General features: G+C 46.8%; 12 protein-coding genes and 1 non-coding gene across 13 annotated transcripts; 6 read left to right on the top strand and 7 right to left on the bottom strand.

The window, feature by feature from the left end:
* Nucleotides 1–1,860: 1,860 nt before the first annotated feature.
* On the top strand, nucleotides 1,861–3,526 carry FPOAC1_002163 (uncharacterized protein; the record flags this gene model as incomplete). Its single annotated transcript, XM_044846747.1, has 2 exons — nucleotides 1,861–1,935; nucleotides 1,985–3,526. 2 exons carry the CDS (start codon nucleotides 1,861–1,863, stop codon nucleotides 3,524–3,526), a joined length of 1,617 nt encoding a protein of 538 aa, XP_044712663.1.
* A 228-nt stretch (nucleotides 3,527–3,754) lies between these two features.
* On the bottom strand, nucleotides 3,755–4,299 carry FPOAC1_002162 (uncharacterized protein; the record flags this gene model as incomplete). Its single annotated transcript, XM_044846746.1, has 3 exons — nucleotides 3,755–3,876; nucleotides 4,095–4,151; nucleotides 4,212–4,299. 3 exons carry the CDS (start codon nucleotides 4,297–4,299, stop codon nucleotides 3,755–3,757), a joined length of 267 nt encoding a protein of 88 aa, XP_044712662.1.
* A 2,832-nt stretch (nucleotides 4,300–7,131) lies between these two features.
* FPOAC1_002161 (uncharacterized protein) lies at nucleotides 7,132–7,722 on the bottom strand (the record flags this gene model as incomplete). Its single annotated transcript, XM_044846745.1, has 3 exons — nucleotides 7,132–7,419; nucleotides 7,539–7,647; nucleotides 7,709–7,722. The coding sequence occupies 3 exons, from the start codon at nucleotides 7,720–7,722 to the stop codon at nucleotides 7,132–7,134; spliced, it is 411 nt and encodes a 136-aa protein (XP_044712661.1).
* An 86-nt stretch (nucleotides 7,723–7,808) lies between these two features.
* FPOAC1_002160 (uncharacterized protein) lies at nucleotides 7,809–9,572 on the bottom strand (the record flags this gene model as incomplete). The annotated part of the gene is made up of 2 exons (XM_044846744.1): nucleotides 7,809–8,947; nucleotides 9,044–9,572. 2 exons carry the CDS (start codon nucleotides 9,570–9,572, stop codon nucleotides 7,809–7,811), a joined length of 1,668 nt encoding a protein of 555 aa, XP_044712660.1.
* Nucleotides 9,573–11,673: 2,101 nt separating this feature from the next.
* On the top strand, nucleotides 11,674–12,220 carry FPOAC1_002159 (uncharacterized protein; the record flags this gene model as incomplete). The annotated part of the gene is made up of 4 exons (XM_044846743.1): nucleotides 11,674–11,743; nucleotides 11,798–11,895; nucleotides 11,960–12,028; nucleotides 12,107–12,220. The coding sequence occupies 4 exons, from the start codon at nucleotides 11,674–11,676 to the stop codon at nucleotides 12,218–12,220; spliced, it is 351 nt and encodes a 116-aa protein (XP_044712659.1).
* A 547-nt stretch (nucleotides 12,221–12,767) lies between these two features.
* On the bottom strand, nucleotides 12,768–13,340 carry FPOAC1_002158 (uncharacterized protein; the record flags this gene model as incomplete). The annotated part of the gene is made up of 3 exons (XM_044846742.1): nucleotides 12,768–12,890; nucleotides 12,988–13,085; nucleotides 13,253–13,340. The coding sequence occupies 3 exons, from the start codon at nucleotides 13,338–13,340 to the stop codon at nucleotides 12,768–12,770; spliced, it is 309 nt and encodes a 102-aa protein (XP_044712658.1).
* Nucleotides 13,341–14,641: 1,301 nt separating this feature from the next.
* Nucleotides 14,642–15,034, top strand: FPOAC1_002157 (uncharacterized protein; the record flags this gene model as incomplete). The annotated part of the gene is made up of 1 exon (XM_044846741.1): nucleotides 14,642–15,034. The coding sequence occupies one exon, from the start codon at nucleotides 14,642–14,644 to the stop codon at nucleotides 15,032–15,034; it is 393 nt and encodes a 130-aa protein (XP_044712657.1).
* Nucleotides 15,035–15,726: 692 nt separating this feature from the next.
* Nucleotides 15,727–18,110, bottom strand: FPOAC1_002156 (uncharacterized protein; the record flags this gene model as incomplete). Its single annotated transcript, XM_044846740.1, has 2 exons — nucleotides 15,727–17,478; nucleotides 17,661–18,110. 2 exons carry the CDS (start codon nucleotides 18,108–18,110, stop codon nucleotides 15,727–15,729), a joined length of 2,202 nt encoding a protein of 733 aa, XP_044712656.1.
* Nucleotides 18,111–19,505: 1,395 nt separating this feature from the next.
* On the top strand, nucleotides 19,506–20,661 carry FPOAC1_002155 (uncharacterized protein; the record flags this gene model as incomplete). The annotated part of the gene is made up of 2 exons (XM_044846739.1): nucleotides 19,506–19,652; nucleotides 19,699–20,661. 2 exons carry the CDS (start codon nucleotides 19,506–19,508, stop codon nucleotides 20,659–20,661), a joined length of 1,110 nt encoding a protein of 369 aa, XP_044712655.1.
* A 314-nt stretch (nucleotides 20,662–20,975) lies between these two features.
* On the bottom strand, nucleotides 20,976–22,269 carry FPOAC1_002154 (uncharacterized protein; the record flags this gene model as incomplete). The annotated part of the gene is made up of 2 exons (XM_044846738.1): nucleotides 20,976–21,919; nucleotides 21,975–22,269. The coding sequence occupies 2 exons, from the start codon at nucleotides 22,267–22,269 to the stop codon at nucleotides 20,976–20,978; spliced, it is 1,239 nt and encodes a 412-aa protein (XP_044712654.1).
* A 577-nt stretch (nucleotides 22,270–22,846) lies between these two features.
* FPOAC1_002153 lies at nucleotides 22,847–22,949 on the top strand. Its single transcript has one exon. It is a non-coding gene; the product is annotated as a tRNA-Met (tRNA).
* Nucleotides 22,950–23,595: 646 nt separating this feature from the next.
* On the bottom strand, nucleotides 23,596–24,056 carry FPOAC1_002152 (uncharacterized protein; the record flags this gene model as incomplete). The annotated part of the gene is made up of 2 exons (XM_044846737.1): nucleotides 23,596–23,817; nucleotides 23,976–24,056. 2 exons carry the CDS (start codon nucleotides 24,054–24,056, stop codon nucleotides 23,596–23,598), a joined length of 303 nt encoding a protein of 100 aa, XP_044712653.1.
* Nucleotides 24,057–25,351: 1,295 nt separating this feature from the next.
* FPOAC1_002151 (uncharacterized protein) lies at nucleotides 25,352–26,320 on the top strand (the record flags this gene model as incomplete). Its single annotated transcript, XM_044846736.1, has 1 exon — nucleotides 25,352–26,320. The coding sequence occupies one exon, from the start codon at nucleotides 25,352–25,354 to the stop codon at nucleotides 26,318–26,320; it is 969 nt and encodes a 322-aa protein (XP_044712652.1).
* Between the last annotated feature and the right edge of the window lie 431 nt (nucleotides 26,321–26,751).

Here is a 26,751-nt window from a genome sequence, read left to right as displayed (position 1 = left end):
GTGAAGCGTAATTAGAGTCATCGTTTGGCATGCGGCCTAAAAGGCTGACAACCACCACCACAGCCTAGGACTAACTCATGTTTGATATTATTTAAATAGAGTAGTTCCTAGGTGCAGAAACAAACACCACGGCCATAAACAACTAAATTTTGAACTATCGAACTCGCATTAAAACGCATACTCCACACCTAATTAAAACCAACACGATGCCAACTGGAGAACTCGTTTACCACGATGGTCACTATCATCGTACTTCGGCAGACCGGCCGGAACAACGGCATGGTCAAACGCGTCCTCAACATGGGATGTTGCAAAAAACTCACGATGTTTGGGGTCGCTTACTCTACGGCGTTGGTAACGTCTATTACAAGATTCGAGGGCAATGAACCACGACAATGATGACGACGCATACACGAGAGAGGAATGGGATCGATGATCAGAAAGAAGATTACCCACTGTTTGCGCTCCTGTCAACAAGATCAAGCTTTGACATGTCGTCGATGAACCACTCTATATGATGATGATAGACAGAGCCCCAGCGCTTATAAAGGAGGAACAACAACGAACAATCCAAAAATACGACAATCAAGCTCACGCCAGCTATGCGCCGCCGTATCAGGAATCATTTATGGACCCATCGATGTGCAGAGAAGTCAATGCTCTGCTTTACACTCGTTTCAGAGTCCGGAGCCAACCAGCACAAACGAGTGAGAGATACAGTGTCAGGATCAGGAATGACATGCCTCAAGAGGCTTGAGACAAAGAGACAATCCGGGCCGAGGTGGCAGAGGGATCTGTGATCCTTGAGAGAGAATCGGGGTATGCAGGAGATATGAACACGCGTAAGCTTCTGTTGTTCAGGGATGAACCTATGGACAATCCAATGTCGTTGATTGAAATGAGGCTGCTTGCAATCCAATTAAGCCAAGAGGACAAGACATTTACTCTGTAATATCATTGTATTGCAAAATCCATGACTCTTGTTGCCAAGTGCAGGTCCAAAGATTGAGTTCCACCGGAAGCGTTTCAAGACAATTTCCCAAGATTGATTCGAGACGTCGTATACGTCTAGAAGGCGAAATAGAGAATGTGAGACCCCTGATGTTTTGACAAAGACGGATAACCAGTGGAGATTGTCCCCTTTTCTGTACAGTGCAGAGTATCGTCTGAGCATGGGTTGCTAACACCAAATGCCCTAGGCGAAGCCAAGCTTTGGCTAGAGCGAGATAGAGCTACGGTGTGCATTGATACCAAGCACTATACCACCGTCAACAAGATGAGATGCCGCATTCACCATCCCTGATTGGATACGGATGGCGCCGGTCAAGACCCAAACAAGCTTCAATTTCTGGACTGCGCCTCACAATCGACATGGGTTCTTTTGTCTGGTTGGCTCATTTCCCGCTTGTCGAAGGGATCTGCTCGTTATTTTGTCCGAGGGACCTAAAGCCTTGACCGTTGCAAGCACAGTGTCGCTCACCCACTGCAACACAGCCGCTGCCAACCCCTTGCCATGACAATTAGCGGCTTGGGTTACTGGAGCTCAGGGGCCCCAGAGCCGGTCCCATGCATTCCATTTTACTTTTCAAATGCACCCGCCCATCCCTCAACTCAACTTTCATTTTTCGTCTTTCTTCCTACAACAACCTCTAATTCTTCATCGCCGTTTTTTGTCTCTTTCGGTTCTCGTTACTTTGAGACCGTTTTTAACCTTTCCCGACACTCATTTACAAACAATCTTGCTACCACGATCCGACCTTTGCGAAAGGCAAACAAGGGGTTTCAGCATTCCAACAATTGCTCTTGATTCTCGACACTCATTACAATATTTTATTTACAAGTCGTTTGATACACAACACAATGAAGTACTCTGCCGTTATTGTCGCTGCGGCGGCCGCGGCTGCCAGCGCCAAGCTCGAGCCCATCACCATGAAGGTTCGTTGCGCGCGCATCGTGACATGGTGCACATACTGACAGCTCCCAGGGTTCCAAGCTTTTCTACACCAACGGAACTCAGTTCTTCATGAAGGGTGTCGCTTACCAGCAGGACTCCGCCGCTGGAGGTGAGACCACCTCAAAGAAGTCCTACAGCGACCCTCTCGCCGACGAGAAGGCCTGCAAGCGTGATGTTCCTCTTCTCAAGGAGCTCGGCACCAACATCATCCGAACCTACGCCATTGATCCCGAGGCCGACCACACTGCTTGCATGAAGCTCCTCGACGACGCCGGCATCTACGTCATCTCTGATCTTTCCGAGCCTTCAGTTTCTATCAACCGAGATGACCCCAAGTGGGACATTGAACTGTACGAGCGATACATTGGCGTTGTCGACGAGCTCGCCAAGTATGATAATGTTGTCGGTTTCTTTGCCGGTAACGAGGTCTCCAACAACGTCTCCAACACTCAGGCTTCTGCCTTTGTCAAGGCTGCCGTCCGTGACACCAAGAAGCACATCAAGAGCAAGTACGACCGCTGGTTGGGTGTCGGATACGCCTCCAACGACGATGTCGACATTCGTGAGGATATTGCCGACTACTTCAACTGTGGCAAGGACGATGAGCGCATCGACTACTGGGGTTACAACATTTACTCTTGGTGTGGCAAGAGCAGCATGAAGGACTCTGGATACTCTACCCAGGCCGAGTTCTTCAAGGATTACTCCGTCCCCGTCTTCTTCGCCGAGTACGGCTGCAACGAGCCCGATGGTGCTGCCAACCGTATCTTTGACGAGACCACTGCTCTCTACGAGGAGAAGGAGATGACTGATGTTTTCAGCGGCGGTATCGTCTACATGTACCACCAGGAGGCCAACGACTACGGTCTCGTCAAGATCAGCAAGAACGGTGACGCTGTCAAGCAGAAGGATTTCGCCCAGCTCAAGAAGAAGGCCACCGCTGCCCAGCCCCAGGGTGTTGAGGAGGACGACTACAAGCCCACTGGAAAAGCCGCCACTTGCCCCTCTCAGTCCAAGTCCTGGAAGGTTAACGCCCTCCTCCCCCCTACCCCCGACAAGTCTCTTTGTGATTGCATGGTCAAGAGCCGAAGCTGTGTTCCCGCCGACGACCTCAAGACTAAGGACTTTAACGATATCTTTGGTTACATCTGCGGCGAGAACAAGAAGATCTGCACTGCCATCAACGCCAACGCCACCGCCGGCATCTACGGTGCCTACAGCATGTGTGACAGCGAGGCCAAGCTCGCCTACATTCTCGACGCCTACTACAAGGAGCAGAACAGCAACGCCAACGCCTGTGACTTTAAGGGCAAGGCCACCACCCAGAAGGCTCAGAACCAGGACTCTTGCAAGGCTAAGCTCGAGTCTGCCGACAAGATCAACGAGGAGGTTGCCACCGCCACCGCTGCTGCTGGCGCTGCTTCCACCGGCGAGTCTGAGAGCGAGGACGACGATGAGTCCTTTGGTCTCCAGGCCGCTACCATCGCCCGCGTCTTCTCTCTCGGCGACTACGCCGTTGGCGCCTACATGGCCGTCGCCGGTGTTGTCGGTGCTGGTATGGTCCTTCTGTAATCGATGATTTTTGGATGGATCATTTTTTATCTGAAGCTTCTTGGCGGTGGCCTTTTTGAACGTGCGTTATTCCCACTTTTGTCTTGTCCTTTGTACCTAGCATCGCCGTGTCTACATGTCTTGTAATTAGAACGATTATAGATGTAATACCATCTCGATTGCTATGCCAGTATTGTGTGTATGTCTCTATTGTCGACGAATCTCAAAGTCTAGTTTCGCGGAACCCCACTAAGCCCCAGCTCCTGATCCATCGCCATTATCCGGGCCCGGAATTCGGCGGTGGCGGCCGCCAGCCGTCGCCTGCAAGACTCGACAGCCGCTGCAACCCGCTCCGCCCAGGTTCGGGGGCGCTGTAGATGAGATTTAGCATGGAGGATATGAGAAGCTTTTAGCGAGTCAAAGGAACACTTACGACAACTTTCTTGACACGAAAAAAATCGAGGATCGTCTTCTGCTTCTTCTCCTCTTTCTTTTCCTCGTCCTCGTCCTCCTCCCTCTTGCGTTTCTCTAAGAATGATGTCAATATTACTCTGTATGGAGTGGTAAATATCGGGTTAGGTCAGCTTACAGGGCAGAGTGATAGGGCCAGAGGCTGGGACATCCACAGGGGCATCGACAAAAAAATCTAGTTTAAATGTTAATATACTTATAAATAGATAACTCAGTGACAGGATGATGCACTTACCAGCCCAGTCTTCGTCGCGAGGGACGAAGTTCCTGTCCGTAAGGACAGTTACCCCTACATCTTCAGAAAGGAACTCTTCTTCCCACATGTTGATTTAAAAAAAAAAAAAAAAAACGGAGAGGAAACGGGGGCTCTTTGAGGCGAGGGTGAGAGGACGGTGGTGATAGAGTTATAATCCAAGATAGAAAACACGCGTGAGGTACTCTACGCGTCGCGTTTTCCATTACCCGTCGTGGCTGAAATGTGGCGTTGCGCCACGGTCTCAATGGGCGGCATGACAAGGGCTCCGTTAAGCCTGATCCCTCAGGCTCACATCAGGCCAATAACGATCCTGTGCAGATCGTGTTGCTGGCTTAGTAGGTACTGGGTAGCAGAAAAGCTAGCTTCCTGGGGCTTGGTAAAAAAAAAACAGCCTAAGAGGTCTGGCCTAAGTAGCATAAACTGACCTAATAATTTCGTTTCTTATGCTTCCAGAGGCCAATTCTTCTGACACCCTGAGGGCTGGCTACTGGTTAGCAGGAGAGTTGGTCCCCTGGAACTTGAGATATAAAAATCATTAGTCTAAGAAATATAGTGAAAGGAGTATGAACTAGCCTATTAATTGTAGCGTCATTCTTTTTCTTACCTTGAGCGCTGATATGTATGTTGTAAATTGACACATCCGTCCCTCTGCTTGCTCCAATAATCAGACAGGTCTTTTCCAAGCCCATACAGTTAGCTAGGCTCAGGGCGTCAGATAACCACACGATGGCTTTGGCCGGCTTTTGTTATTAGTAAAGATCATGTTTTCGTAATTTCTTGTGAGCTGATGACTGGACTCAACTTCAAGCACTCCTGGATACATTCATAAATAAACGCTGGTGTAGGCATCAGTCTTTGGAAAGGCAATCTACGAGCTGCACCCACATTATTGTTATCAAGATGGCATATATAAATGGCAGTAGGCAAGATAGAGAAAGTAGAAGATATACCAAAAAAAAAATTGGTAGCTTCTCTTTGATTGAGCGTGTCATCGTTGGGGCAGGGGCCATGCTAATCTATATTCGGTCAGTATCGTGGTATCGGGTTGATCTCATTTTAACATACATAGACCCTTCTGAATACCAATATTCTATACGGCAGTAAAGTTTGTGTTGAGTTTCTGTGTCTGCTGTCACTACAGTAGCATGACTCTCAGACTGCGTACCCTGGATCTCGTCGGCTTCTTTTGCTCAGGCTGGAATGTGATAGAATAGCCAGCGTTCAAGCCCTGGGATAGAGGGATGAATAGTCTGAGAGTCCATTGGAATAGTTGAGCAACATAGAGGAACTGGTTACAACACTACTTTGAGTATGGTTCCAACAGGTTTGCGCATCAGCCCCACCACACCACCCTTTACAAATGGCACACAATTTTGTAAAATACCGCGTTCTTTGACTACTATGTATCTGGGAGTAATTCTGCACTTGTAAAAAATCCAACTTCTATCAATTTCGGTGGTTGTGGTATCCCGAGTGCACGTTGGATTCTTGAGCTTGCGTTCGACCTGGTATAGTGTCATGGTGGCTTCACAAGACATGCTATGTACATTCGGCGTTGGCACGTGAGTTTGGTCTAAAGAAATGTAAAGAAAAGTGTTAGTGATTGCAAGAGGTATGGTGGTGAAACGGTGGTGGGTGGTATATAAGTCATTTTACTTTCTCTCTCTTCCGTGACAGGGTCAAACCTGCTCACAAATGGTCTATTGAGTGAGTGGCCTAGCGGTCTAACTTTAGAAACTTCGCTAACTTTCCCACAGAACGATACAGAGAAGGTTCGTTCGAACAACATCATCAACCCGATCACGATACTGACCGAATATAGATTAGCATGGCCCCTGCACTAAGGATGACACGCTCAATCAAAGAGAAGCTACCAATTTTTTTTGTCTTTTTTATGATATAAAGATATCACAAAGGATTCGTTTTTGTGTTTTGACATGGTACAAGGTTTCGCGGTGGTTGTTTTGATACCCCAGTCGACGTGAGGTTGCGATCCCCACAAAAAAAACCACATGCCCCACTACTCCCGCGCACGTGCCCGTGCCCGGGCACCGTTGAGATGTGCCCCACTATTGATCGCGTTTTCCACTTAAACATGCATACATACTCTGTACAGCCAGCTAATAGACCAATATGTGACAGGTTGCCCTGTCATGGAAGAGAGAAAGCATAATATCTGAAGGCAAAAATGTCATTGCCTTCTCAATCAAGGCGCTATTATATTCAGACTGGCTCTTTGTAGACGCAGTGACTTATGTCTACTTAAACTGTGGAGTTCTATCAATAGCTGCAGTTGAAGCACTGGTCTTATCTATCAAATATCGAGGCATGTCAATCGCTATTACTGTGATTACGCATTTGTGAATGGAGCGCACTCAGACAAAAATTTTAATGAATAGGTATGTACAGGTCAGCGCCATATGATATGAGACAGTGATACTGGTGACTGCTCAGTCGAGAGTAGAGCGAAACGGCCAAAGCACAGCAACTGCATTTCTCAAATCCTGTATACGCAAGCGTGCTCATTTTGTTTATGCGGTCATGTTATCACAATTGGTCTATTAGTATTGCGACAATGCGCATTCATAAAAGATTAACTTTGGGCAATGAAATATCAATTCGCCAGCTAGCTAGGTCTGCTCAAGTAATTCATGGGGAACTGTGTGGCTGCCAGAAGTTTGTCTGACCCCAGCCGGATAAAACCCCATTCATCTCAATAGGTAGGTAGGTCGTGAGAAAAACAGAAAAGGAAGCACAAAACAGAACAGAAACAAAAAACTCGCATTATCCTTCACATCTTAGTCCTGTGCCTCACACCCAGGCCTTGGTTGTGTAGACAGGAGTGCTGGTCATAAGGCGTTGTTTGCTGGAGACTGCGGTTGATGGCGCAGGTTTCAAACTAGTCTTGCTCAACTGGCTCCTCCTCCAGCTTCTCGCGTACCTCCAGATACTGGAAAACGTTCGGCGGGGGCGCAATATGTTGAATAGGGTAATGCCCTTCTCCAACATGGTACACCAGGTTGTACATATCCTGTCGGTTCTCAATGCCCTTGGTGAAGGTACAATACCGATTCAGCATAAATGAAAATGCGCATTGCCAGAGTGGTTGGCCGTTCACTGTTCCGACAACCCATCTGTCTTTGCATTTTCTGGGAAGACTCAACATCTGTCCTCCCCGATCTCCCATCTGTAAAGATGTTAGCAAAGTTCAGGGTACAAAAATAAATAACCTTAGGCCATAGTCTAAATAGCATAAAGTGACCTGCTAATTTCTTCCCTTATTCCGTGCTGGGCAAAATGACTTACCAAACAGAGATCGCACTTTGTCCGAATCGCTGAGCCCTCAGTGTTGATCTGGGACAAGTGTGGCAGGCTGCCAATGTGGACATCATGACCAAACTTCTCTTCAATCAGTCTTGATGTCTCGTCCAAAGTCAGGAGGCGAGGGACGGGCTTGCTGGTTGGCTGGCAGTTACCGACAACGAGTCATTGGTTGAAGAAATCGAAATCGATAACGCGAAGTCTGTTGCTGTAAGGAACCCAGACCTTTTGTGCTAGAGCATTGTTAGGGGGATTCTATTCCCAGTTCAACAAAGCCGCAAGCATCTTGATACTGTGCACCCAGCCAAGGTCAATGTGGTTGACTTCATCGCCAAGTTCACTTGAACTTGATTTGATCCTTGCAGAGAAAAGTTGCACTTTCTCTTGTTTCAAGTACTGTGTATGCCAGCCCTGCTCATCCTCAAATTCGAAACGGACGGCGAGACGCGATGCCTCGTTCCAACAATCGAAGGGCCCAACAGTCGGCATTCGGGCGTAGGCGTATGGGTGTTTATCGTTCGGATTAATGGTGATTTCGATCACCACGTTGACAAGCGACCCTGCGACAAGGGATGTGAGTTCCGCTGGGACGACAGGGCGGAACCTAACGGGCAGAGTATTGGTACGACCGTGGAAGATGAAAACAAACCTCTCCTTCGTGAGCCGTCTTGGGTGGGTGCGGAATTCCCACATTGCTGGTTTGTTTCCACCACCGTGTATTGTAGATCGAATCCAGAGGTTCGCCTCATAAAATACGCCCTCAGATAACGGTACAGACCAATTCAGGCCTGTGAACCGTTCATTTGAAACGAATCCCTTCAATGAGGAGTCAGAGTTCTTGATTCGACCGGCCACATTCAGTAGAAATCTGCCAAGGGGGGCGCCGCAAGTTTGAAGGTAAGGATCTCGCTTGAGAGATTGACTCAATTGTGCAAGTTCGTCGGGTGGGAGTTCATTCGACGTTGATTGCTGTTTGCTGTTCAACATGATGGGACTGAAAGAATTGAACAAGACTGTCAAAATTGTTTCGGCCCACCCCTCGAACAATTTGACATCGGACATGTGGCCTGGTAAAAAAGCGATAGGGATGAGACGGTGAGTGGCTCCGTCTTTGAGCTTCTGACGAGCAACACGATAGTGCATTAGTCTACCATTCCCGGAAAGCTCCTTTGTATGTTGCCTGTACCGGGCCAATGGACTGCCGGTTTTACCGATATACACCGCGATGGTGCCATTCTTCTCGTTGTAATATATTATGATATAGAAGAAAACTCCGTTTTTGGTGAAGGGTGCATTCGAAGCATCTGAGTCAACATGTCGAAGCTCGTTCCAGATCTCAGAGAGCTTTGGGAGGCCGTTTCGAAAGAGTCTCAGAGACCCGCAGTAGTCCATTCCTAAGATCTGATGTTAGATAAATAGCCTAAGATCATAGCCTGAATAGCATAAAGTGGCTTGCTGATTTCGTCGCTTAGGTATGGGGGCAAGCTTACCATTGATGAATTCTTTCACGAATCCACGGCATTTGTTGGACTGCAATACAACGTCTGCGACTTTCCCAGACACACCGTGGAGTTTGAGTTGTGTTTGCATTTCGGCTGCCGAAAGCGATGCCAGAAAGCTCTCCAGGAATTTCTGCAGGGGCATGTTGGGAGACAGCTGTAGTTTGAGAGATGAGTTCGGCAAGTTGTTCTCATCGATGAGCTCAACATTTTCTCGAAAATATGCTCCTATCTCAACGATGGATTTGGGAACTCGACATCTTCCGTTGGGCCAGTGCGTGTCTAGCCGGGCTACAGCACCAGTTGCATCATGACGCAGCAGCTGGACAGTTAGGTGTGGGCGTAAATTCCCATCCAGGAAGTTCGCTGGGATGTTTGGAATCAAGCCGAAGTCGCCAACCTTCAGACTGATGAAGCCTGGCCCAGCACTATTGTTCAGTGTCTTGGTTTCCTCTTCGTTAAGTGGTCTGACGACACGAAATGTCTTGAAGATAATCTTGGGGGAGGCTGGGTTCGCCATGGTGGTAGAGCTGGCGGATCTGGTTGTGTGTGTTCTTGGGGAAGTCGAAAGTGAACTGAAAAGGATGGAGAGAGGAGGTTGAGTGTGTTGGCTAGAGACTGTGAATCACTGACAAGCATTGTATAGCAGACACTACACTCGCCATTCGTGGAACAACTGCGCAGTGTCTTCTACGCTCATTCCTTCCTGTATCTGGGGGAAATATTGTAATTCAGTTTTGATCATATTCAACGAACAACAATACCATTATGGCATTTCTTCACGAGCCAACTGCAATGTAATAACGTTGTAAATTAACGTATATCTTGAACATTAGCACCTACATAATTCGTCTAAGGACCCGGCCGAGTTCAATCATAGTGTTACTTGTGCTTGAGTCACCTGCCTTCGTATCAGTGCTTGTTGTCGTATTTGTTGTCTATCGCCAGGCGTTGAATAGTGTTTGTAAGTCGTGAATTTGCCAACACCTTTATTCTTAGGGCGCATGAGAGTTGAGTAATTTCCAGCTATGAAACATATTGCCAAGAAGCTTCTTTACCTTCACATAGGTGTATATTGTATATTGTACATATGCATTCTGAAAAAATGTTCATACATAAGCACGTGCGACACAGTAATGGATAGAAGGCTAATCGCCAATTCATCAACCAATTTGAATGGTCAGGGTCTGACAAACGTAGCGCTGCAAACCATGCAAGCCATTTAAAGTATAACATACATCGCTTCATCATGAACAATCATAATGTTTATGGTGAAAGGGTTGATTGCTCTTCCGGTAAACATAGTACTCGACTGTTTATGCCTTAACAAAGCGAAAACTTGTTCTCTAGGTACTAACATAGGTAGGTTAGTATGTACTGATTTCGTCAGATACAGCTTGTCAGGGAAGTACTATCCCTTCGGGTTATACCTCCCCTCTTCTTCGACCTATATAAACGCATAATACTCTCCCTTTCCTTTCTCTTCTTATATTGTATTAGGGATAAGACCCCTGATATTCTTGAATTAGATCCATTGTAACCGATATCTTTTATTAGGGAAGAACAAGGGGACAGGATGCATAGCTCAGGGCTAATTCTAGACCCCTTGCTGAGTTTACCTTATTGATTCGACTCTAAAATGCCATGAGATGGCACTTATCTGAAGCTTGGTTCAAGTATTGATTGTGATGGAAATCATATGTGCCGCGGATACCAAGCACCGTCAGCCATATTTTCAAATGCCAATGGCTAGGCTATTAGCTGTTAGAATAGAGCCTCCAGGTTTGATATAAGAATTAAATGATAGGACAGTAGTGGTAGCCGGTAATCCAGATATAAAGAATAACTATCATGAGATGATCACTGGACGGATGTAGCCAGACAAAATAGTCTCCGTGATACAAGAGATTTGGCATATAGATGCCGCATAGCATTACAGCATCAAGCTCTGTATCTTTTAGGGAAATTCCCCGAAAGAACGCATAGCATGTCCGCCAAACTACTCTCAGTTCCTTGAGATGCAAGAAAATGCTGCTGAATAACCGGTGGAGGAAGACAGGGTGTAGAGATAAACGGCAGAGGCTCAAGATGTGAATGCAAGGGTCAATTTTAGCCTTATATATATTTTGCTTTTTAACTCCTTTTAATTTTATAAACCTACCTAGCTCAGATCGAGGAGGATGATGAGGTTTTTATTTAGCTGATGCCAGACAGCCGCGCAGTTTGCACCACATAGTTCGCCATGAACTTCTTCATTAGACATGCTTCTTGAAAAACAAAAATCGCATGTTTATCTATTCCTGATTCATTAACATTAAACTACCCATAAGATGTATTTATATGTGACTAAAAGGGTACAGGATAAATTCATTTGCAAGTTGCAAACGTTGCTCCAACGTCGCGCTGCCGCATGTCGGCATTGGCTGGCAGGTGCCAGACAGTGATGAAATTGTATCAGAGTCCATTCACTACAAGAGCTCCTTCCCTCTCGCAATTTCCTCCTTTCTTTCTTTCTTTCTTTCTTTCTTTTTTTCCTCCAGAAAGAAGAAACATCAAGCCTTTTGAGCAGAGCGACCGCCTATTCCTATTTATTTTTTCTCTTTACAAAGACATCTGTCATTATGTTGTTGAGTGAACTGATGCCCTGGTGGAACGCGGCGGAAGCCGAGAGGGAATGGCTTGAATTCTCGCGTAAGTACTTGAACATCCCTATCTTAGTCGTTGTGAAGCTAACTTCAAAATTAGTGAACCTCCGTCGGGAGGAGGAAGGGGGGATCAAGACGAAGACGAAGACGACACCAGATTTCGAGATCTGCCAGGAGCCAGAGGCTCCCCGTTTCCCAGTAAGTCAACTTTGTCTCTTCTCAACACAATAATTCAAAACATGCCAACATTCATTTTCAACAGGTGCGAACTTGGGAAGAGCGTGTTGCTGCTGCACAGGCTACCTTTCCCACCACCGCCACGGCTACCCCAGTAAGTCAAATTTGACCCTTCTCGACAATCTACTTCCAAACATGCTGACCTTTCCATCTTGAACAGGCACGAACCTAGAAGAAGCTTGCTGCTGTAGCTTGGGCAGCCGTCAAGCAGAAGATGACAAAGTTCATGTTTGAGCTCAAGCTGAAGTTGAGCCCAAAGGACGTTCTACCCTCAGAGAAGTCCTGAACCTACTGGATCTTACGCTGGGAAGAGGTTTTTCCCTGTCGAAGAACGATGGTGAATAGACATGATATTAATGAGTTCTTTCTTTTGTTTGTCGAAAACGAGTCAATCCCTAGGATGGGGTAGGATAATGAAATCATTAATGATTCATACTTGTCTTCCAAAAGTAACCATTAAACTGCCATCTTTCCCAGTACTCCTAAGTCCTTTGTATATGCCTAATGCCTACTGCCCCATGCAAAAACAAACGATAGGTCGTCCGGAGAGCGAATGCAGTTGACCTTCTTCAATGCCCCTATGTATGTAATCAATATAGTTGATTACATTCATATGGACGGTTACGATTATGCTTTATTAGTTAATTTCTGAAGATGGACGGAAGACAAGTGCATCAATACTTTAACTGTGTTATCCCATCCCATCCCATCCCATCCCATCTAAGGGAATTATACTCCATGATTTTTTTTAAAAAAAGAAAAGAAAAGAAAAAACTCCATCCCCATGTTCAGGCCGTTATGCTTTACCAGTAAAAAAAAAAAAAAAACTCCTGTCACTCAGAAATCCCAGCGAGTTCTAACTCCAGATTCTTCGCCTGAAGGCGGCGTTGATACTTGGGCGACATTGTCGCCAGGCTCTTTTTGCAAGCCGCGACAGCCGCCGCAACCCGCTCCTCCTAGGTTCGGATTCGCTATGAGATGTTAGTTTGTCAATTCGATTGATGTTGCTGAAGAGTAGCTCGGAGGTGAGAGCATAGTGAAAGTAACACTTACCGGGGCGACGGCTGCCGGGATGCCGAAGAAGTCCTGGATCGTCTTCTTCTTCTTCTTCTTCTTCTCTTCCTCGTCGTTCTCATCTCTCTTACGTTTCTCTAAGACTATTGTTAATATGGGATAGTGATAAAGATTAGTTTAGGGCAGCCTTACAGGGTAAAGAGACCGGGATATCGACCGGGGCATTGACAGGGATGTCTAGTTAGAATATTAGAATATAGTCTATACTTATGAATAATTCAGTATCTAACAGGATGATACTTACCGGCCCAGTCTTCGTCCCGAGGGACAAAACCCTGGTCATAGGGGATATACCCCGACACGTCTTCAGAAAGGAACTCTTGTTCCCACATTGTAGTTTAAAAAAAAGAAAAAAAAAAGAGTAACGGACTGTGAATCACAGTCTTTGGATATATATATATATATTTTAAAAAAAATAAAAAGGGGCTTTTGGCTGCGAGGTCGGCGAGGTGGGTGGTGATGATGGTGATGATGGAGTATAGTTCAAGGAGAAGAGAATCCGACTTACCTATACGCATGGGTACCCTACGCGACGCGTTCTCTATTCGTCGTGGTCAAGACGCGACGATTGCGCCATCAGACACGCGATGAATGTGGCGCAATCGCCTCGTCTTCGAAAACTTGCTCACCCGAACAGTGGCGTTACTTATTAGAGGACCATGCATGGCTGGTGCATTGCGGACTGGCTTATCAGTCCATGTGCTCGCTCAAAAACTAGAAAGGTATCTTTCGAGTTGATATAGCTAACTGGGCTAGAGATGGAAGACACGACGCAATATAGCTCTGACCGATGCATTGCTTTTCATGAGTAAAGACGATATGTTCTCAAACAACATCTGCTATTTCAATAACTACAAGACTACTACTATGACTCATAGGTGGGCATCAACTTCAAGCCCCTTTGCGTAGGCACATAAGCAAACACTATGTGGGCGTCAGTCTTTGGAAAGGGGTTAATTAGAGCATGTAACTTGGAAGCTACACTTGAAGAATCATCATTTACCATAGCATTTATAGATGGTAGTAGACGAGAGGGGAAATGGAAAGTGTGAGAGAAAAATGGGAGCTCTAGGCTTCGCGTGTCAAGTGGCAGTTTTTCTGATGACCTGGGATATCGGAGCGAATTCACCCCAGGAGTTCCCCCTTTTCCCCTCCCCCTCTTCCCCCTCTTCCCCCTCTTCCCCTCTTCCCCTCTTCCCCTCTTCCCCCCTCTTCCCCTCTTCCTCCCCCTCTTCTCCCTTCTACCCTGCTACTACTCCTCCTCCTTCTACTAGGTACTACTACGCCCTAATAAGCCAACTTTGACTCTTCTCGACACTTTACCCCTATTCCCTATCCCTATCCCCTTCACCAAACACTCACTTGCATGCCCAAAACCCGACCCTTTCCAGTGCCCATCTCCTACTACCCAAATGCCCCAAATCCCCTGAGCCTGAACCCACGAGCTGGATATCTATAGCTGAGTGTTCTTTGCTCTGAACGATGGATGGACTCTGCAAGGCTCACTACCTTAGTACCCACCTATTTACCTACCAATCTACCTGTTGCACTAGAATTCTAGGTACAGGGCAAGCTTATTCTGGCGTCAGATATAGCTTAATTTACTATCTTCACGATTTGCCAAAAACACACAATGCCCTCACCTCCTCACCAGAACCACTGGCCACATGGGCTCATGGTCGTTGATACGGGAGCCTTTGGCTTGATCCCAAGCATCACATTCACCCGCAAAGTGACTTTACTCGATATCCGGTCGGTTGGTGCACAGTGGCTCGAGCCGTTGTATCGCCTTCCGGGCAAAGCCCATGTCACATTCCCATCTCACATCAAAGCTGGAGCCATACACAGAGACCCTGAAAGTTGTGGGCAAAACAGATGCCTTCAAGCAACCCTCGCGCTCCAGACAGACATCGCAGCTACCACTGCAATCTTTTCTCCAAATGTTCCTGACGGCAGTGACAACTGCCCACAATCGGGGTTCTCACCCTGTGATCATACGTACTCTCCAGCCAAAAGACAACAATAAGAATCAACAACACTTCACTGACGCGCTTCCAGAGGGCAAGTATCCTATCATCTCCACGTCCCTCTAGTCTGATTTGCACAGGTGTAAGTTATGGCACTCTGAGTGTCTAGGACGGGATATCCCGACTGAGAATCATCTGGGCAGCATGCCAAAACTCCCGCTCGTCCTCAGAGCTTTTAATGAAAACGTACTTTTACCTTGTGTATCATGGCGGAAGAACCAAGGCCACGGGCCTGCGCACCGGGACTCAAGAAGCGACTGCAGCATACGTAGTTCCTGCCTTTCTATTCGAATCTCCCCAACTACCTATTCACACCATCTACGCCCACAAGCATCTTCCCAAATACCCCTATCGCTGAGGCTTTGAAACTCATACGACACGGATAATCGCATTTGGTCTTATGATGTCCAGGCTATGGATATACTTAGAAACAGTGTTGTAATCAATGTCAATATTGTCCATCATTTCCTATCATTTATTGAATTTACTGTTAATATAAACTATTATCTATTACACAGACTTTAAACTTTGGTGGGTCCTGACACGAAGCTGATGCGACTGCACGTGATGTGAGACAGTACCCAAGGACTTTCATACGTAGCTAAATGTAACACGGAATAAATAATTATATAAACTCTGGTATAATAACGCCTCTATCGCCTACTATATGGTATCATGTAAAATAGATTCATCACCTCTTCAACATACCAGGACCCTTGATGGTGCTTGCTCGACTTCGAACTCTCGAGTCATACTTGAGAGTCTTGTCGCCAATCATTTCACTCTTGCCCGTGGTAGAGCCCGAGACACAGGGCTCTTGATTCCATGCTACACCTCTAGCACGTCTCCAAACGGCAGTCGGCGAAGCCGACATGAGTTGTGTATAAAACAGACGGCAGTTGGCTGCTTCATATCGAAACTGCACTGGATATCCTTTGAGGTTATCCTCAGTATAACCGTTGAGCGAGTTGACTCTACCAGCGTTGGGTAGGGGTAGAAGAGGTGGGTTTGACAAGCTGGGGAGTGAGGCAGAAGCGTCGTTGAGGATGGAGAGTGCTTCCTTGTCACTTGCGCCAGCTTGAACTTGAGCCACTGCGCTGACAATGTCCTGGTTAAAGTTGAGCAAAGTCCCCTTGACGCCACCCATGGCTTGCATAGCTTGATTGAGAGGGCGACCGCCAAGAGCAAGCGTACGAATGCCATAGTTGCGCGTGAGAAGACCAGTCAGGATACCACAGGCTGATGCGCAAATGCCATCAGTGACAATGAGTATATCCTCAGGCTTCCAAGGGGCTTTCTCCACGACGGGCTTCGTTTCAGGGTCGAAGCCGTTGAGGTAGGCAGGGATAGTAGACCCCCAAGGGACAGTCTTGTTGGTCTGGAAAGCCGCAGTTACGTTCTCGCCTTTGACTGTGTAGGGACCGAAAAAGTCTTTGCCGGTTTCAATGGCTTTGCCATCGACGCCCACAGGGTAGTACTCTGATCTTGTGATAAAAGATGCGACGAGATTATCATAGTCGGCTTCGGAAGCTGCCTCGAGAGCAGCGTTGGCGCGATATCGATCCCAGCCGGTAAACTTGCCATCTGGAAACAACAGACGATAGATTGAGTGTGCCAAGATGACCGATCCGCCACCGTTGGCAGACATGTCGATGATCAGTTTATCACGGCCAGCTGCTTTGGCCTTGCGGATGAGTTCGAGTACCACAGCTTGCCCCTCAAGGATAAACTTTTCCAGACTGAAGCCAGCAGGGGGGTTGGCGAGGTCAAGTCCAATAGGGACAAAGCTCAAAATGGAGAGAACAGCAGTATCTTCATAACCCTTTCCGTCGAGGAAGTATGCGGCTACAGAATTGGCTGAATGCTTGGCAATGGGGATGGGGTACCCAGGGATGGACTTGGATGACTCTTGGGTTGAGCGGCGTTCATTGGTAGGCTCTTCGGATGTCGTGTTGGCAGGCATGATTTCGATGTACTGGTGGAAGTCCTCGCCAGACTCGATCCCAGAGAAATCGATTGCAGGCAGGACGATGATCTCGTTTTGAACCACCTTTTTGGTGCCGTTATGAAATTCAATGATATATGTATCGGGGATCTCATACTGAGTGATGAGTGTGCTTGCGGATGAGCCAACAGCTTTGCGGGGGGCGGATGAAAATAGAGCATTATACTGAGCATCAGGATCTTGGGCGCCGGCTGTAAGACGAGAGGCATCCTCCTCGAGCCACTCTACAACCGGGGTGCCGTCGATGCTCTTGACAGCTGAAGGGGTGTAGTCAAGAAGGCCGTGGTTGCCACGGTCTGAATCGATACGGGAGAAGATGTAGGGTAAACGGATACCGTTGGAAGAGACGGACTCAAAGTCGATGCCTCGTCGGACATACATAAAGGCATTGAGAAGCGCCGGGGGGTAGTCGAAATGGCCATCATAGGCAGCGGCAAACTGTTGGGTCAGTATGGATTCATGTCAAGTAAAGGGGATGGCAATAGGAAAGTTGGCCAGGCTTTAGGACATAAAAACAAATAACCTAAAAGCCTGGTCTAAATAGCATAAGCTGACCTAATAGTTTCGTCCCTTATGCGTCCATGCCAACTTCTCTTATGCCCCGAGGAAAGCTTACTTACAATACTCCGTAGATCAGTCATGACTTCATATTGTGTCTTGTACTTGCTGTTCTCCAACTTGCTGCGAATGGTATCAAATCCACCCAAGACATCGACACCAGGAAACAAATGTTCTTCTGGGGGATCAGCAAGAATCTCGAGTGTGCTTTGAAACCCGATGAGAGGCTCAAGGTAATCGAGTAGCTCCAGGTCTCTCTTCTTGTCCAGGGGAACAGACTTGAGGCAGGCAATGCCGACTGATGGAGGAATAGCTAGAATGACAGGATCTCCCTTTTCAGGGTTCGCCTCCTCGTAGGTCTGACTTATAAGTTTGCAAGGGTTTTTCGTATCTGAAAGGTCGCGAGATGTAATGAAAGAGGGCTGATGCCTCGCCTGGTGCATGATCTGTCTAGGCTCCAGGGCAGCAAAGCCGACCCCGGCAAGGGCCAACAGAGAGGTGGGAATAATCATGATGAGTATGAAAATGAAGAATGATAGGGCTGATAAAAGTCCTCTTTCGGGCGTCTACCAACCCTTTTATGTCGTCCATCCATTCTCGCAGGGTATCAAGAAAGCTGGTGCTAGAGGCTTTGGAGACGAAATTAGTAGGTCAAGCTTGAGTTATGTTAACGAGACTTCTTGGGCTGTTTATCCTTGCACCCTAAAATCGGAGGCTTGCGGCTGTGTGGAACTACCTGCAGTTGTTGGCGCTAGGCGGATTGCTTACTATCCTAGTAGTTTGATGGGCTGTGCTGCAGCTGCTGACAGTTTTGCGGACCTGTCAGATCTCAATTGCATCTTGTTTCAATCGGGTCATATTTATTTATTTTTCTTTTTGTCTGGTCAAATGAGAAACAGGCAACAGAGCTGCTGCTTTGGATCTGCAAGTGATTCAATTATGTTTGGTTGTTGAAGCTCTTGCGAGGGATCAACATGATCTGTTTCAATCAGGCGGCTCGACAGCCAGTGAGATATGGTTGACATTTGAACTGTGGTCCCCGCCAACCGACTTCTATTTTAAGGAAGCGCCACAAGGCATCTTGGATCAAAAATCCCTACCAGTTAGGTTTTCAGCCAGGCGGAATCAGTCAGTCAGCGCCCCCCATTCTTTATTCCATCCCGAGTCGTGACGGAGAGCTGGGGTTACTACGGACATATTTAGACCTAAACTACTGGGTAGCAGAAAACAGAAAAATAGCCTCCTAAGTCTTATGATATAAAAATAAATAGTCTAAGAGCTATAGTGTAAGGAGCATAAAGTAACCCACTAACTTCGTCTCTTATGTTTCCAGCGGCCAATTTTTCTGATACCCTGAGGCCTGTATATAAAGACTGATGCTCAAACGACGAACCTAGCCTCCATCAATGTATACAACGGTTATGGGAAATTGAAATGATTTGGCAGATGCTTTTCCAGTCTTCAAAAGTCAATATAACTTAAGAGTGTAGCAACCTTCCCAGTAAACCCAATAATTGAACAGCAAAAGCAAATAGTAACAAGACCAGTAAGGCCACAAGGCTATACATTCGACCAGATTCAGCAAAAGCTCTATATCAGAATAAATGCGTAAAGGAGAAATTGAAATAAATTCATTATGGCGCCGACATGATCGAGTTGGCCATAAGGATTAGGATATAAAGGTAAATAACCTAAAAGTCTGGTCTAAATGGCATAAACTGACCTGCTTTTAATACCCTGAAGACGATCCCGATCGTGCATGCACACCATGACGTCAGCCATCTAAAAGCAGGCACGCGACGCATCACAAGCTTGCATCTCGTCTTTTCTCTCGTCTCTCATTCTTTATCTGCAACAATTTTACTTCCCTACATTTTCGAGACGATATTATTTATCTTCGGGTCGTCATGCCTCTCCTTCCACGAATCAACCCGGATGTGGCCGCAACGCCTGAATCCAAGAGAGCGACACTCAAGACCTTTTTGCGAAAATGGTTAAAAGTGAACTACCAAGATCTGCTTTGCATGGCCTTTGTTGGTGCTCTTGCTTATGGTGTACGTATTATTCCTGCGCTTTTATTCCGTCGCTAACAACTCCCAGATCTACCACTCTCCCGTCATCATTACACGAACATTCCCAATCACTTTCGATGCGACGTCCGGCGATATCGTCTACCCCCAGTGGGCCTACCCTGACCGTGGTTGGATTATTCCTGCGTGGCTCTCTGGCCTGATCTCTATCGCCTTGCCCATTATTACCTACATCGTTGCTCAGATCCAGATCAAGTCAGTTTGGGATGCGAGTAATGCTATAATCGGGACAGTTTGGTCCGTAACTCTGGCGTCGCTCTTCCAGGTTACTCTCAAACAACTCGTGGGCGGTTTCAGACCTTACTTTCTCGATGTTTGCATGCCCGACGTCTCGCTCGCAAAGACGCACAACAAATCTGGCCTGAATGGAGTTGGCTTCTACCAGATCATGTACACCACAGAGATCTGTACGCAGCCCGACCAGTCAAGGATCCAAAACGCCATCACGTCGTTTCCGAGTGGACATACAACCGCCGCATTTGCCGGATTTGGTTTTCTTTTCTTGTGGCTTAACGCAAAGCTCAAGGTCTGGGCAGATCACAAGCCCGCGTTCTGGAAGCTGTTGCTCACTTTCATACCTGTCTTGGCGGCAGTTCTCATCGCTGGCTCTCTCACCATCGATGCTGCGCACAACTGGTACGATATCTTGGGAGGAGGTTTCATCGGCACGATCATGGCATTTGCTAGCTACCGCTCTACCTACGCTTCAGTTTGGGATTGGCGTTTCAATCATCTCCCACTTCAAGAGACGGAATCTTTTCGATATGGCTTTGATGGAGACTTGGATTATGCAGCGCAAACGCTATCCATGGCTGCTGGATGGGGAGGCAAAAAGGTTAGGTTGCCTGAAAGCTCGAGCGGTCCTGCTATTAGCACCGAGTCTACCCTCCGTAGTGGCGCTGAGGAGATAGAGAACTTGGATGCAAACACTAGGAGGAAGCGAAGGGGACCTGTGGGCGAAGAGGCTGTTTAGTCACGATGCATGGTTAGTAAGGAGTAGGGCATGAGTGGTGACACAGTATTGTTTTAATAGACTTGTATAGTATTCTATAGCATTCTGTTCGTCAGAAACTTTGATTCATGGTTATTGAAAGTGCTGCTGACGAAAGACATTTGTTTGCCGCATGAGGCCTATATCCTGTTCAGGCATGAGTGTATTGGCTCACGATTAATGGATGGACGGACATAAACAATAACTATAATACTGAAGACTTTATGTAAGAAACAAGTAAACTTAAATCGCAAGCTCAAGTCAAAGCCCGTTCTGTCCTCACCGAAATCCCGAACCTAATTCTTCTCCACAACCTCATAACCGGGAAGGTCTTCTGTGCTATGAATAGTGGTAGGAGATGTAACTATGAGCATCGGAGGCTCTTGAGCCTCCTGACTCGAAAGTTCATCGATCCTTTCCGACTTTTCAGACCCACCAATCGTGCGTTCTTCAGGTTCGTCAGTGTACTTTTCCAGCCTTTCAAAACTACGAGTCTCTGACTCTTCGGGCTCATCGGTATATCTTCCCTGTTTTTCAGGCAGGATAGAGTCACCAGAGATAGAGTCACCAGGGGTGGGGGATTCGCCCACGGCCTGCACGACAGTGCGGTCATATGTAGACCTTCCCTCGAGTGCTTGGAGGACTGCAAAAAGAGGCCTAGCACCCATGGGCCAAGCGACATCACCAAGTAAGATCTTCTTTGCTGTGATACCGCGCTCGTTGTAGAATGAGGCATTGGCATCGCCTCGTGCAACAACAATAGTGCCATCAATCTGAATACCCGCCCACAAACCGCGACTCTTCATATAACTCCACACTGGTCGAGCAGCAGTCTTGCTGAGGGCCGCTTCGATACTGCCACCTGTTCCAACAGGACCAACAGCAATGGAACCTTCTGCGCCGAGGGATACACGAGGCTTGGTAAAGGCGGCAACTTGCTCAGGGGTGTTGAGAACGCAGACGCAGTCATATACATCAAGACCAAAGACAAAGCCTGCACCCAGCGTGCTGACAATGAATGAAGAGGGAGGAGACCAGGTGCCGTCTGCGCGGCGAGAGATGACTACACCAGAGCCACCGGAAAGAGAGCCATGGCAGGCGCCGGCACGAATGACATTGAATATAGCGAGACCGGCGGCGTTTTGAAGAACGGTAGGAGGGATCTTGATCATCGACTTTCGAGTGAGACCTGTGGGGTGAAGAGGCCCTTTGCTGTTGGGAGATGTAGAAGAGCTGAGGTCTGAAAGTGCAAGTCAGTACTGTTCAATCTTATCCAGGTAGATGGCAGCACTTACTGGTAAAAGAGTGAAGGATGCGGGCAGCCTTGGCGCACTCCTTGTCCATAGTAGTAGGCCACCACCCTTCAGCTCCAATCAAGTTTGCAGCTTTGTTGAGCGGCGAGCCAGCCTTGGAGCTGATTTTGTGGAAGCGTTGACCAGCAGTTGGCTTATTGTGAGGAACAGCATCTCGGTCTTGTGGTTGAGTGTGATAGTGTTCTGTGTTGTCTGATGGAATGTTGTAAGAGGGAAGTTGACCAGCTTGTTTAAGAGGGTCAACCTCGATGTAGCTGTTGGTGGGATGGGCAGTCATGATGAAAGAGATATTGAATTGTATGAATTGAAGATGGAAAAAGGCAAGTTAATGTGAACGCTTGAGAGATGCTGCAGTGTTCTGGTCATCTTGATCCAGATCACTCATCCTTATATGTTACACATCTTTGCGCCTAGCCCCCAGATTGCCAGAATAGTACTTATCAGAAGTATAAGAGACAAAATTAGTAAACCAGCGTATGCTACTTAGATGTCACTTTTAGATCATTTATTTTTGTATCCTACAGTTAAGAGGTCAACGTTTCTGTCATCTGTGAGCCAGCATGCCTCGCACTCTCTTCAATAAAGAGTCTACGCAATCTCATCCAACCAGATATCAAAACATCATCGCCCCCAGGCGAAGTAAAACGCGGCCGCCTAGTATTGATGGATGTGTAGTGCGTGGACGTGAGGCGCAGCATTGCCATAAGAGGACTAAGAAGCGAAGCGAGAGCGAATGACGATCCACGAATGTACCAAAAAGAGCGAGACTCACATGACAGCACGTGCTTCTTACATATGTGAACATTGAAGTCATTCTCTCATCGTTGGAAAGCAATTAGTCTCTTCCATCCTCAGTCGGTGTGGCTCAGTTGGTTAGAGCGTTGGTCTCATATGTCCATGACTTGGTTAAACACCAGGGTAATCCAAAGGTCGAGAGTTCGAGCCTCTCCACCGACATTCTTTTGCCGGTTGCGTCGTCTGGAGGGACATCCATTGGTGGTTGGCCCTACCTAGCTAACCTTACAGATAGATCAATAACAGAATACTAAGTCTTTTTTATGTCTCAGTTATAGATTAGTACTACTAACTGATATTCCAGTGGTGATGTTACTGTTGCCTTATGGTGGTGTCTCTGACTCTTGAAATGTCCTTGGACAAGTTCATGATATCGAAACTTTGACGCAACTAGCAACCATGTCAACTCTCTTACTGAGCCACTGAATGCCCTTCATTATCACAGTGGAAAGCCATTTATAACATAACTAATACCGCATCTAGACTAGCTATTAAGAACAGTAACGTCTTGGGGAATATAACTTTGTCTATGCGATGGATAATTAACAAGACACGGCAAGTCAAGAGGCTGTCTGCAATCTAAGTTGTTACCTGCTAAATACTTCAGCAACTAGTTATCTGATATATGGCAGTATAAACTCCAGCAGAAGGACACTCGTGAAGCAGCTACGGTTTACTAGATTAACCCGTTTCGTGTCTTGCTCATCACCACGACGAGGTTGGAACAATGTTGCATCCTCAACCTCCAACAAATTACCATCCGGTATGGTGTAGTGGCTAACATTTCGCGCTCTCATAACTTGAGAGATCAGTACCGCGGAGCCCAGGGTTCGATTCCCTGTACCGGAGTTAGTTCTTTTTGCTCTCCTGCTCGTCCACAGAAGAGTAAGGGGAAGGACTCGATGGAATATATGCAGGAGCATGCATCGGGCAGCTCAGGACTAGTTTCATCCAGCAGTGAAACTGCTGTGATTGTCTTGGTAAGTATACAACGCAAGGCATCTCTTTTGCAAACCCCAAGTGTCTGGTACTAAGGAGAGTAAGTAACTAGTTAGCAATGTGTCTTTATAAAGATAAAAGTAAGAGACAGTAGCATCTGTCTGTTGAGCCCACTAGGGTCAAAGTAATCACTCCAGCGCTTGCCTAGAGACTGGTCGATCAAGGAAACAAAAAAGAACATGCGCCTACAGGCAAAAAGGACAGCAAAAGGAAACTCCGGTACAGGGAATCGAACCCTGGGCTCCGCGGATCGAGATGATTCTCTCTCATTGAATGAGAGCGCGAAATGTTAGCCACTACACCATACCGGATAGTGGTTCATGATTGTGGGTGAGTAGTAGGCGAACAAGAAGCCGAGGCTCTGGACAGCTGCCAGCACGGTACATTGCTTATCGGAGCGAATAGGATATGCCAGTAGCCAATGTGTCGTCCTAGGTATCCTGAGTAGCAGTGATTTTGTTGATAATGCGGGAATCGAGGCAGAGTTGGCGATTGTAAAGTTAATCCCACACCTTTGGAGAGTAAAGGAAAAGGTTAGCCTAAGCTCAAGCTTCAGATCGGAAACGTGGTTTCTCGGAATGGCAAGTCCCATCCATCGTTAGTCATCCACCGAAAGTTGGCAAACAACCCCTGATAACTTCCATCTTGATACCCGTATCCTCTCTATCAATAATGATATTGCACAACTGTCTGAGGCCATATTAGATTAAGCAGTTAGAAAATCGTCACGGCATAGTGACTAGATCATTTATCGCACTGAATTTAATAGGAGCCAACGGGACAGACTGCTTTAATGATGAGAGAACTGGTTATTTTTAGCTCATGTTGTACTTTATAGTCTGCTGTCTGTTTTGCTGGTTATATATGATGACTCTGTGTTTGAAGATGTTGGCATAGATATATAATGCACTTGCATATATAGCTGAGGGGTCCTATTGGCATACAGCATTATAACAATAACCAGTCAATGTCATTGTGAAAATAAGGTCATCCCTCGTATAAACAACGTAAACTTGATTATTGTTATCATGCATTGCTAATATATATCTTGGGTTCCCTGGTTCTGGTCTGATAGGAGAACACTTGAGGATTAACGAAAGGTATATACAGACCAACACAAACTGTTTAAACTTCAGTGCAGTCAGAGTCTCACTTATACCAAAAGATTAAAACAAGTGATGCCTAGTGCCAGAGTGGTATCAGTCTTGATTAGCCGTTTGGAAAGTTCGCAAGCTAGCATGCCAGCCCCCGGCACTGACACCGGTTTCTTTATGGGGGTGAGATCAGGACGACGCTTCACAGTAGTGACTGTGAGCGTTCGGCCTGAGGCTGGCTTGGTGAATCACTGTTGAACGGTGATGTGGTTTGTCACTGCTGCCAACTGCCAGCCGCACATCTGTTTGTTTATATCCTCCCCCACTCTCATATTAAATCTCAAGCCTCAGCAACATTAACATTAGGAGCCTCCTCACCTGCTTGCAATCGCTATAACAAGTCAGTATTGGGTTATTACCATCCATTTGTGAGTTTTTCAAGCCAACTACACGCAAGAAATATCTGCTAACATGATCCAGAAACAAAAAGCCCTAGAAATGCTAGAAATGGCGTCTGAAAGATCAGACCTGAATGTTTCGCCAGAAGAGTGTTCGCAACAATCTTTGACACCCTCATCTATGGCTGCTGGACCACAATTGATAGGAGCGACGTATCTGATGACGCGAGAGAGAGCCATGGCGCATGCTGGCGACATTGTCAAGAATCTGGGGCATCGAGGTTTTGATCAAGCATCTCTTGTCCCACAAATGAACGAATGGCTATCGCTGCCTGTGATCAAAGTGCTCAGCGAGGAAATGAAAAACAGAGTCTCGATCTGGTGCCAACAGCATGGCCGAGAATGGCTTGACGCAATTCGGGACGCGGATGAAGACATCATGGAATATCAGTACACCTCTACCCTCGAAGAACCGGTTACTACGATCCCAACTATTCAAAGCAGTGTCGAAGAGAAGCTTCATGAATGGATGCAAGAAATCTTGCACGAGCAGCGGGAATCCACAGCCAAAATAATGGCCAGGATTGATGGTTTGCAGCACCTAGACCAAACTTCTCCAGCTGCACCGCCCACCAAACGTCGGCGAGCAAATACCCGAGGACCTTCAAAGAATGTGTCTATGGATAATCTTCAGAAGATTGACGAGGGGTTATGCCATCTCCTGGGCGATGATAGCGAGCTCGTCCACTGCTTCCGCGAGTATGCTGTCAATGCTGATCCAAACTTTTCCGATGCTCGATCAAAGCCCAACGAAAAGGCTTTCTGGTCAAAGGGCCAACTAGAGAACTTCCGGAAAGAAGCACGAGAGTTGGGACTCGGTATCCTCGAATATAAGCTTCTTGACCGAACATGTCAGGAAATGGACGAGGGCGGTTTGAGCATGGAAAACATTGCCGTACTATCTCGTCAACTGGCGTCTCGGGAGCAATATGAGAACCTCGAAGCCAAATTTCCGTTTCCAGTTGTTTGCGACAAAGAATAAAAGGAGTGGTAGATGTGTACAATGAGAACTATTGCGGTTCACGCAGAGGAAGGCCACGAGGCAGAAATCATTTGGCCAAGAATGGGAGCTCATGGAAACTGTCTAGTTGCTAAGCATTTGGAACATTAAGTCGCAGGAGATTTGTATAGAGATGGTCGGCAAAACGGAGAATGAAAGGGATCTGTTGAGATGTGTTCAAGACAAGTTAGTTGTACCTCAATAAGCACAAGTCTAACAAGATTTTAATCTCTGACAATCGAGAATCGTACTTTTTATGACTTCGTGTCAAGTATGTAAATATAGACAAGGTGAATGCCGTTAGCCTTGATGTATAGCGTTGAGACCCCAGAGGTTAACTTGTCAAGATCGACGTGGAGTTTGTGTTACAAGAGATCGACATGCTACTGAGGTCATCAAGCTAGCATCAATCA

Source organism: Fusarium poae, chromosome 1, assembly GCF_019609905.1.
Source record: "Fusarium poae strain DAOMC 252244 chromosome 1, whole genome shotgun sequence".
Lineage (NCBI taxonomy): Eukaryota > Fungi > Ascomycota > Sordariomycetes > Hypocreales > Nectriaceae > Fusarium > Fusarium poae.
The sequence above is the reverse complement of the archived record's forward strand: the minus strand, read 5'-3'. Positions and strand labels throughout refer to the sequence as shown.